At 32.7% G+C, this 12,500-nt stretch overlaps 1 protein-coding gene across 4 annotated transcripts in view; it reads right to left on the bottom strand.

Annotated features, from left to right (window-relative positions):
• spab (space blanket) overlaps nt 1–12,500 on the bottom strand; it is a 151,807-nt gene that overhangs the window by 121,258 nt on the left and 18,049 nt on the right. For all 4 annotated transcript variants that reach the window (XR_011040749.1, XM_068355507.1, XM_068355509.1 and 1 more), the window contains exon 2: nt 7,720–7,809. Coding sequence is in view for 3 of the 4 variants with exons in the window: in XM_068355507.1 (XP_068211608.1) it covers nt 7,720–7,802 (83 nt within the window). In the remaining variant the exon portion in view is untranslated. The remainder of the gene's footprint in view (nt 1–7,719; nt 7,810–12,500) is intronic.

Here is a 12,500-nt window from a genome sequence, read left to right as displayed (position 1 = left end):
GTAGAATCTGAGACCCATTTACATTGGGAAAGGCATAGAAATTACCCTCTTAATGGCAACATATGTAAGCTTTAGCCAAAATACCAAATTTGGGTAATTCCCGTCACCTAATTAGCATAACATGCATGTGCAAATTAGTAATCATGTTAAAAATGGTATCATCAGAATCAGAGACCCTCTAAACCTGGGGGTAGACATCATGATCTCCCTTGTATCTAGTCAAATAAAAAAGTTATACCCTAAAAACAAAATTTTCATAATGGCCGACTTAATTAGCATATTATGCAAAATGCTCAAGGGTGCCAAGGTGGCATCAAGTGGATTCTGAATCAGCATGTCTCAAAGATATATAATCCGCAAAAAAACTTTGTGGGTACCCTAAAACCACGTTTGGTCCCCATTCTGCTAGACTATGTGACCAAGTTGTGGAATGATCTTCCTAATCGGGTAGTTGAATCAGTAGAACTTTAAAAGTTCTAACTTGCAGCAAATGTTTTTATGTTGAACAGGCTGATGTAAGTCATTTTATAGTTTATATATGAATTAAGTTTTAAAGTTGTTATTGTTTTTTTTTTAAATACTCCTATTTTAATTTTTCATTACTTCTTAGATCGTTTATTTATTTCCTTGCTTCCTTTCCTCACTAGGCTTTTTTTCCTTGTTGGAGCTCTCGGGCTTAAAACATCTTGCTTTTCCAACTAAGGTTGTAGCTTGACTAGTAATAATAAAAATAAAAATAATATATATATATATGTGTGTGTATATTATATATATATACATATATATATATATATATATATATATATATATATATATATATATATATATATATATATATATATATGTATGTATGTATATGTATTCTCTAATAAATGATGATATAAACCGAGACTATATTACAAAATTCCGATAACAATTTTTTCTATTTCATAACTCACTATATTATAAAATTTCGATAACAATTTTTCTATTTCATAACTCAGCGTTGAACTATAGAAGAAAAAGACAAGAATTGTTGTCAAAGCGATCAATCCAAATGCTAACCACTGTTTCGGACATCAACTCATAACCATCATCAGGAGATTGACTAGCTTATCGAAATCCACATCAGATGTTCATACCTTAACAGCCGACAGCTGATTTCTTTCAAACCCTATCAAGAAGACTTCAATTATTAACATCACATCCCTGTGATGATCTAACAGCAAGCGAGCAATACTCATTGTGAAATGTTTGTGACGAGCCAAGAGAAGGTTGTGACTCAAAGGTAGGATGAAAGCTACTGAGTAAATTTATTATAGAACACTCTCCTTTATATAAAAAAAGCTCAAAGCAACAAGAATTTTCATGTTTGAAAAACAGACACTGTTACAGAGGAGAAAAACAGAATGAATGTAGTTGTGACTGCCGAGAAAAGGTTGTGACTCAAAGGCAGGATGAAAGCTACTGAATAAATTTATTATAGAGAACTTTCCTTTATATACAAAAGCTCAAAGCAACAAGAATTTTCATGTTTGAAAAACAGACACTGTTACAGAGGAGAATAGCAGACATGTTTAATCTGGTTCATTTTAGTGCGAGGGAAGAGCGAAGGTACAAGCATAATATATACACAAAATGAACTATGTACGATCGTGTGACACACGGTTGGTACATAATAAATATATCTTATTTGAATGATTTTTTTGGGGAGGGGTTGAAATTATCTATTTACTAGTGTACACGACCCGTCAAAAATGATAACTAAAATGTTTAGATATATATGCACACACACACATCCCTTACACAATAGTATAAGTACTTCTCTCACCATGGTATGACTACTCCTCTCACCCCATCCTTAGGGACTTGTATACATAAACATCATGAAGTGTAATTACGTAGGCACAAGATATATGAATATTCTGAACAATTTCAAGGTTTAAAGATAGCTCATGAATGGCAGAGGCAAGAGACTGGACAATGTCCTAGCTGACCAAGCACCCTCTATATCAAGCTAGGACTAGGGAGGGCTAGGCAATGGTTATTGATGACTCAAACCCACGTTCCCTTACTCCGAGGATAGGGAGGTTGCAAAAACTACAAGAAACTATCGAGCTTGAGCGGGTCTCTAACCCCCGTCCGAGAAATTACAAGATAGGGACGTTTCCACAACCCCATAATGAACTGTCAGTAATTATACCCTTCCTGTAGAAAGTAGGGTTCCCCTATCGAACAGGAACAGATAGGGTTGTTGTGGTCTGATTGGTAACGTTTCTGCCTGGTGTTTGCCAGTCGGGGGTTCGAGTCCCGCTCAGACTCGTTAGTGCCATTAATGTCTGCAACCTTACCATCCTTGTGAGCTAAGGTTGGGGGGTTTGGGGGAGCCTATAGGTCTATCTGCTGAGTCATCAGCAGCCACTGCCTGGCCCTCCCTGGTCCTAGCTTGGGTGGAGAGGAGCCTTGGGCGCTGATCATATAATATATGGTCAGTCTTTAGGACATTGTCCTGCTTGTTAGGGCAATGTCACTGTCCCTTGCCTCTTCCATTCATGAGCAACTTTATACCTTTAAACCTTAAACCTTTAAAGTAAGTAAAGTAATGGCTCAGTAATAGCACCTAAATTTCTCAATGAGGATGGAAGGTTCATCCTTGCCAAGACTCTTGGGCAGGATGTGTTGTACTATACTAGTGGCATCTTTAGATTATTTCAACTTTAAAAACATCTTCCCTTTTATGGGTTTAAATTGAATATCCTTTTATTCTTTATTTATAGCAAATTATTTCGGGATCAATGCCTTTCGATGTCAGGATGCCAGAAAACTTAAAATCAATCAATCAATCAATCAATGCACTGTATTTCTAATCTCTATTTTGCTCACAATCGCAAATCTTCTTGATGTTAAGGTCCATCTTTTCCAATAGTTCTTTCATGAGATTCATCAATTACTTTCTAGATCTTTCTCGTCTACCTCATAACAATTCAGTATTATACTCTATTTCCTTAAAAAAACCTACGGTGCTTCATTCTTACTATATAATCAAGCCACATTACTTATAGTCCATTTCTTTTAGCGAGTCATATCTGCACCGACTCGCAACGGTGCTCTTTTAGCTCGGAAAAAGTTTCCTGGTCGCTGATTGGTTAGAATTATCTTGTCCAACCAATCAGCGATCAGGAAACTTTTCCGAGCTAAAAGGGCACCGCTGCGAGTCGGTGCAAATATGACTCGCTAAAAGAAATGGACTACAACTTGAAATTTCTTACCCGTTCAATCTTTCTTATTTATATCTACTTTGTAATCAATATGTTTTCAAAACATTCTACACAAGGAAGTAAAATATCGGTGCCCAGACTCATTAGGGATTCGTTAGGTAAATATGAAACATGATATCAACAAAAACGAGCATTATTATTGAAAAGATGTTTTCTAGGAAACGAACTTACCTGTCGAAGGATGTGACATATAAAAACAATATCAAAATAGATATAATTACATATATATAGATATATATATATATATATATATATATATATATATATATATATATATATATATATATATTTATATATATATATATATATATATGTATACATATATATTTTTATATATATATATATATATATATATATATATATATATATTTATATATATATATCATATTAGATGCTAAGCTACAACCCTAGTTGGAAAAGCAGAATGCTATAAGCTCAGGGGCCCCAACAGGGAAAATAGCTCAGTGAGGAAAGGACATAAGGAAAAATAAATTATTTTAAGAATAGTAACAACATTAAAATAAACATTTCCTACATAAACTATAAAAACTTAAACAAAATAAGAGGAAGAGAAACTAGATAGAACAGTGTGCCTCAAGCAAGCGTGCGCGCGCGTGTGTGTGTGTCTGCGTGTGTATGTGTGTGTCTGTGTGTGTATGTGTGTTCCCAATTTCAGTTTTCCCATATCATTTCAATCATCGTGGAATTTTGCGTAATATAGATATTCATTACATATTCATGTGCATAAGTATCACAAGGAAATGAAAACATAAGAGTGAAGCATGACTAGTAGAAATAAGACAAAACTATAGTCCATTTCTTTTAGCGATGCATACTTGCACCGACTTGCGGCGGTGCCCTTTTAGCTCGGAAAAAGTTTCCTGATCGCTGATTGGTTAGAATATCTTGTCCAACCAATCACCGATCAGGAAACTTTACCGAGTTAAAAGGGCACCGCTGCGAGTCGGTGCAAATATGCATCGCTAAAAGAAATGGACTATAGTCAGGATCCATTCTTATATTTCAACTTTATTTGTTGATCTTTTGTATCTGAGTATAATGCACATGCGTAATTAAACATACAAGAAAATATTCATCTTCCCAATTACATTGTCAGGTAACAAAGATGTATAAAAAACAACATTTTACCTTTCTAATCACCAATCAAGATGTAAAAAAGAAAACATTCCCCTTTTCTAATCACCAATTAGGATGTAGAATAAAACATTTCACCTTTCTAGTGACCAATCAAGATATATATATATATATATATATATATATATATATATATATATATATATATATAAAATTTCACCTTTCTAATCTCCAATCAAGATGCCTAAAAAAATGTTCACCTTTCTAATCTCCAATCAAGATGCATGAAAAAATTTTCACCTTTCTAATCTCCAATCAAGATGCATGAAAAAATGTTCACCTTTCTAATCTCCAATCAAAATGTATAAAAAAATTTTCACCTTTCTAATCTCCAATCAAGATGTATAAAAAAATGTTCACCTATCTAATCTCCAATCAAGATGCATAGAAAAATTTTCACCTTTCTAATCTCCAATCAAGATGCCTAAAAAAATGTTCACCTTTCTAATCTCCAATCAAGATGCATGAAAAAATGTTCACCTTTCTAATCTCCAATCAAAATGTATAAAAAAAAATTTCACCTTTCTAATCTCCAATCAAGATGCCTAAAAACATGTTCACCTTTCTAATCTCCAATCAAGATGCATGAAAAAATTTTCACCTTTCTAATCTCCAATCAAGATGCATGAAAAAATGTTCACCTTTCTAATCTCCAATCAAGATGTATAAAAAAATGTTCACCTATCTAATCTCCAATCAAGATGCATAGAAAAATTTTCACCTTTCTAATCTCCAATCAAGATGCCTAAAAAAATGTTCACCTTTCTAATCTCCAATCAAGATGCATGAAAAAATGTTCACCTTTCTAATCTCCAATCAAAATGTATAAAAAAAAATTTCACCTTTCTAATCTCCAATCAAGATGCCTAAAAACATGTTCACCTTTCTAATCTCCAATCAAGATGCATGAAAAAATTTTCACCTTTCTAATCTCCAATCAAGATGCATGAAAAAATGTTCACCTTTCTAATCTCCAATCAAAATGTATAAAAAAATTTTCACCTTTCTAATCTCCAATCAAGATGTATAAAAAAATGTTCACCTATCTAATCTCCAATCAAGATGCATAGAAAAATTTTCACCTTTCTAATCTCCAATCAAGATGCATGAAAAAATGTTCACCTTTCTAATCTCCAATCAAAATGTATAAAAAAATTTTCACCTTTCTAATCTCCAATCAAGATGTATAAAAAAATGTTCACCTATCTAATCTCCAATCAAGATGCATAGAAAAATGTTCACCTTTCTAGTCACCAATTAAGAAGAAAAAAGAAAAGAATTCCCCCTTGTTAATCACCAATCAAGATGTATAAAAAATTTCACCTTTCTAATCACCAATTAAAATATATATAAAAAAAACATTTCACCTTTCAAATCACCAATCAAGATGTATAAAAACAATTTCCCCTTTCTAATCACTAATCAAGATGTATAAAAAAAAACATTTCACCTTTCTAGTCACCAATTAAGAAAAAAATACCCCTTTTTAATCACCAATTAAGATGTAAAATAAAAATGTTCACTTTTCTGGTCACCAATCAAGATGTATAGAATTTTTTGACTTTCTATTCACAAATTAAGATGTATAAAAAAGGAAAGTTCCCCCTTTTTAATCACCAATTAAGATTTATATAAAAAAAATCACCTTTCTAGACACCAATTAAGAAAAAGAAAAGAAAAAAATTCCCCCTTTTTAATCACCAATTAAGATATAAAAATGAAAACATTTCTCCTTCCTAGTCACCAATGAAGATGTAAAATAAAAATATTCACCTTTCTAGTCACCAATGAAGATGTAAAATAAAAATATTCACCTTTCTAGTCACCAATGAAGATGTAAAATAAAATATTCCCCTTTCTAGTCACCAATGAAGATGTAAAATAAAAATATTCACCTTTCTAGTCACCAATGAAGATGTAAAATAAAAATATTCACCTTTCTAGTCACAAATGAAGACGAAAAATAAAAATATTCACCTTTGATGAAAAATAAAAATATTCACCTTTGATGAAAAATAAAAATATTCACCTTTCTAGTCACCAATGAAGATGTAAAATAAAAATATTCACCTTTGATGTAAAATAAAAATATTCACCTTTGATGTAAAATAAAAATATTCACCTTTCTAGTCACCAATGAAGACGTAAAATAAAAATATTCACCTATCTAGTCAACAATGATGATGTAAAATATAAATATTCACCTTTCTAGTCACCAATGAAGATGAAAAATAAAAATATTCACCTTTCTAGTCACCAATGAAGATGTAAAATAAAAACATTTCACCTTTCTAGTCACCAATGAAGATGTAAAATAAAAATATTTACCTTTCTAGTCACCAATGAAGACGTAAAATAAAAATATTTACCTTTCTAGTCACCAATGAAGATGTAAAATAAAAATATTCAACTTTCTAGACACCAATGAAGGTGTAAAATAAATATATTCACCTATCTAGTCACCAATGAAGATGTAAAATAAAAACATTTCACCTTTCTAGTCACCAATGAAGATGTAAAATAAAAATATTTACCTTTCTAGTCACCAATGAAGATGTAAAATAAAAATATTCAACTTTCTAGACACCAATGAAGGTGTAAAATAAATATATTCACCTATCTAGTCACCAATGAAGATGTAAAATAAAAACATTTCACCTTTCTAGTCACCAATGAAGATGTAAAATAAAAATATTTACCTTTCTAGTCACCAATGAAGACGTAAAATAAAAATATTTACCTTTCTAGTCACCAATGAAGATGTAAAATAAAAATATTCAACTTTCTAGACACCAATGAAGGTGTAAAATAAAAATATTCACCTTTCTAGTCACAAATGATGTAAAATAAAAATATTCACCTTTCTAGTCACCAAAGAAGATGTAAAATAAAAATATTCACCTTTCTAGTCACCAAAGAAGATGTAAAATAAAAATATTCACCTTTCTATAGTCCATTTCTTTTAGCGATGCATATTTGCACCGACTCGCAGCGGTGCCCTTTTAGCTCGGAAAAGTTTCCGGATCGCTGATTGGTTGGACAAGATAATTCTAACCAATCAGCGATCCGGAAACTTTTCCGAGCTAAAAGGGCACCGTTGCGAGTCGGTGCAAATCTCGGTGCCCTTTTAGCTCGGAAAAGTTTCGTGATCGCTGATTGGTTAGAATTATCTTGTCCAGCCAATCAGCGATCAGGAAACCTTTCCGAGCTAAAAGGACACCGCCGGAAGTCGGTGCAAATATGCATCGCTAAAAGAAATGGACTATAGTCACCAATGAGGACGTAAAACCAAACACGGAACACTAACCTGTTGAAGATGTACCCCCAACCAGCAGCTGGTGACCAACAGCAGGCCACAAGCAGCAGGACAATGCAGACGATTGACCGCATTCTACTTCTGTCGAAGAAAGAAGAAGAAGAAGCAATTGAATTACAGGCTGGAATTGAGTTTTGGAAAAGTTGCTGAATTACCGTTTCAATACATGGGGACGAAAGCTAGTTTGTGGGTTAAGTTTGCATTTGCTTGTTTAAAAAGGAAGTGTGTGTGTGTGTGTGTGTGTGGCAGAGAGCTTAAGCAATCGCCCCTATATAATGATGAACAAGTGTCTGACTACACACACATGGTCTTTCACATTCTTGGGTTAGAGTTATCTTGCTTGAGGGTACACTCTATGTTTCAATATATGAGGACGAAAGCTAGTTTGTGGGTTAAGTTTGCATTTGATTGTTTAAAAAGGAAGTGTGTGTGTGTGTGTGTGTGTGTGTGTGTGTGTGTGTGTGTGTGTGTGTGGCAGAGAGCTTAAGCAATCGCCCCTATATAATAATGAACAAGTGTCTGACTACACACATATGGTCTTTCACATTCTTGGGTTAGAGTTATCTTGCTTGAGGGTACACTATATGTTTCAATATATGGGGACGAAAGCTAGTTTGTGGGTTAAGTTTGCATTTGCTTGTTTAAAAAGGAAGTGTGTGTGTGTGTGTGTGTGTGTGTGTGTGTGTGTGTGTGTGTGCGGCAGAGAGCTTAAGCAATTGCCCCTGTATAATAATGAACAAGTGTCTGAATAAACACACATGGTCTTTCACATTCTTGGGTTAGAGTTATCTTGCTTAAGGGTACACTGCTGCACACTATTCCTTCTTATTTATCTTCCTCCTGTTTTGTTAAAGTTTTTATAGTCTATATAGGAGATATTTACCTTAATGCTGTTACTCTTCTTGAAATATTTCATTTTTCTTTGTTTCCTTTCCTCACTGGGCTATTTTTCCTGTTGGAGCCCCAGGATTATAGAACTCTGCTTTTCCAACTAGGATTGTAGCTTAGCAAGTAATATATATATATATATATATATATATATATATATATATATATATAGATAGATAGATAGATATATATATATATATATATATATATATATATATATACATATATATATATATATATATCTATATATCTATCTATATATCTATCTATATATATATATATATATATATATGCATGTAGCCAAAGGCAAACGTTTGACTATATATATCTATATATAATGTATATACATACATACATACATACATACACATTATATATACATATATATATATATATATATATATATATCACCTGTCACGCTCAAGGGGAGACTGAGTAGTCATACCCTGGTGAGAGATTGTGTACCCCGAGAAATAAACTCGGAAATCACACTCTCCCACAATTTGCCGAACCAGCGAGTTGCAGTTAGGAAAGGAAGGAGTGGGAAGGGTTGAACCTGTGTGTGCATACATACGTAAATATTTAGTAGTCATTTTTGACGGCTCGCGTACACTGGTAAGGATATATTTAATAAATAGAAGACTGAATGGGCTATGTAACTGAACAGCATACTAATATACTACATTGGATCCTTCTCTCTGATTACGGTTCATTTTCCCTTTGCCTATACACTCATACACTGAATAGTCTGGCCTATTCCTTACATATTCTCCACTGTCCTCATACACCTGACAACATTGAGATTACCAAACAATTCTTCTTACTGCACTGCAATTGTTCAGTGGCCACTTTCCTCTTTGTAAGGGTAAAAGAGACTCTCAATGGTAAGCAGCTCTTCTAGGAGAAGGACACTCCAAAATCAAACCATTGTTCTCTAATCTTGGGTAGTGCCATAGCCTCTGTACCTTGGTCTTCCACTGTCTTGGGTTAGAGTTCTCTTGCTTGAGGGTACACTCAGGCACACTGTTCTATCTTATATCTTATTTCTCTTCCTCATGTTTTGTTAAAGTTTTTTATTGTTTATAAAGTGATATTTATTTTAATATTGTTGCTCTTCTTAAAATATTTTATTTTTCGTTGTTCCCTTTCCTTAGTGAGCTATTTTCCCTGTTGGAGCCCCTGGGCTTATAGCATCCTGCTTTTCCTACTAGGGTTGTAGCTTAGCAAGTAATAATAATAATAATAATAATAATAATAATAATAATAATAATAATAATAATAATAATAATAATAATAATAATAGCGTTAGACCTTGAAGTACATGCTGGTAAATGACTAAAAATAAATGTATACGTAATGGAACGAGAGGCGTTTCTACTGGCCTTTACCTTGTAGAGGGGGGGGGGGGGGGTAATTTAGAGGTACTGCCAACAGACATGCTACCATTAGAAAATACTTTTACACCGTATGTACCCACAATGCTCGACATAACCTCTCAAACCTATAACAACTAGTGGTAAAAATGGTTCACTATTTCTGGGCTCTTATTATTATTATTATTATTATTATTATTATTATTATTATTATTATTATATTAATAATATTAATAAAGATCTATGCTGCTACAAAAACCTGTTTTCAACCATTACATTACGGATAATTTATATATAATAAACTACTCCAGCGACCATTATTATTATTAATATTATTATTATTATTATCATTATTATCATATTAATATAATAAAGAACTATACTGCTGCAAAAAAAAAAAAAAAACTGTTTTCAAGCATTGCATTACGGATAATTTATATATAATAAACTACTCCAGCAACCATTATTATTATTATTATTATTATTATAAAGAACTATACTGCTGCAAAGACCTGTTTTCGAACATTGCATTACGGATAATTTATATATAATAAACTACTCCAGCAACCATTATTATTATTATTATTATTATTATAAAGAACTATACTGCTGCAAAGACCTGTTTTCGAACATTACTTTACGGATAATTTACATATACAAAACTACTCCAGCAACCATTAAAAATATGGAACGATTTAATACACTGACCTAAACCCGCCCCCCTCCCCACCCACCCACATCATCAAGTATAATTAATCTTCGCTAAGCGTTCATTAATCGAACGGTCAATGGCCTATGGCCACGCCGGGCACGTTAAAAAAACTTCATTAATACGGTGACGTTAAAAAGGGGAACGTTATTAACGTATAAAAGTAGAGAAGATGACAAGAGGGTTGTCTGCTCTTGTTTATCGTTTAATTGGAAAAAAATCTTTGGCTCATTAATCTAAGTCTAGACGATAATGAAAACTTACTGCGTCTTGTAATTAAGGATTAAATTGTACATAGGTGATACTTTTATAAATGGTTGCAAATTTGTCTGCTCGTACATTTCTACGTTTTTGGATTATTATAAACAATAAGGTTAACAGAAAAGTGTTGCGAGATTAATCATTTGTATGACATACACACTTACACAAACACACACACGTATATATATATATATATATATATATATATATATATATATATATATATATATATATATGTGTGTGTGTGTGTGTATACACACACACATATATATATATAGATAGATAGATAGATAGATAGATATAGATATACAATAGGCTCTCTCTCTCTCTCTCTCTCTCTCTCTCTCTCTCTCTCTCTCTCTCTCTCGCTCTATATATATATACACACATATAAATATATATATATATATATATATATATATATATATATATATATATATGTGTGTGTGTGTGTGTGTGTGTGTGTGTGTGTGTGTATTTCAATAAGTCGATTCTTTTAATAAAGGATCAATCATAAGTAAGAAATTGCAATCACAAAATTTGAAATATCTTTCAAGTGAAATTACTTTCACATTAAGTAACAATATACATCTACACAGGAAATATTCCACCTTATCTACTTCTAATTTAGCATTAAGGGGATGCGGTCTTCAGTAACTTAGCATTCACCACCATCACTGTACCTCGGGATGCCAGAAAACCTCAAATCAATCAATCAATCAAACCATCACTGTGACCCAGAATAGTCGGCTGTCTCTTAGTGCAAGGCGCTGTCCATACTATGGTCCATTTCTTTTAGCGAGTCATATTTGCACCGACTCGCACCGGTGTCCTTTTAGCTCGGAATTTTTCCTGATCGCTGATTGGTTGGATAAGATAATTCTAACCAATCAGCGACCAGGAAACTTTTCCGAGCTAAAAGGGCACCGTTGCGAGTCGGTGCAAATATGACTCGCTAAAAGAAATGGACTATACTTGAAACCAGCTTCAGCTAAACCAGCTCCTCTTGCTGAGGTTCATGTGCATGTTACTGCTAAAATGCAACTGATATACATAAGAGAAAAATAAATGCATGTTGTTTTGGCCTATTGATAACAACTCTATTATTATTATTATTATTATTATTATTATTATTATCATTATTATTATCACTAGCCAAGCTACAACCCCAGTTGGAAAAGTAAGATGCTATAAGCCCAAGGGCTCCAACAGGAAAAAATAGCCCAGTGAGGAAAGGAAATAAGGAAATAAATAAATGATGAGAATAAATTAACCACTGATATACATAAGAGAAAAATAAATGCATGTTGTTTTGGCCTATTGATAACATCTTTATTATTATTATTATTATTATTATTATTATTATTATTATTATTAGCCAAGCTACAACCCCAGTTGGAAAAGCAAGATGCTATAAGCCCAAGGGCTCCAACAGGGAAAAATAGCCCAGTGAGGAAAGGAAATAAGGAAATAAATAAATGATGAGAATAAATTAACAACTGATATACATAAGAAAAAATAAATGCATGTTGTTTTGGTCT

This window comes from Palaemon carinicauda, chromosome 31, assembly GCF_036898095.1.
Source record: "Palaemon carinicauda isolate YSFRI2023 chromosome 31, ASM3689809v2, whole genome shotgun sequence".
Lineage (NCBI taxonomy): Eukaryota > Metazoa > Arthropoda > Malacostraca > Decapoda > Palaemonidae > Palaemon > Palaemon carinicauda.
The sequence above is the reverse complement of the archived record's forward strand: the minus strand, read 5'-3'. Positions and strand labels throughout refer to the sequence as shown.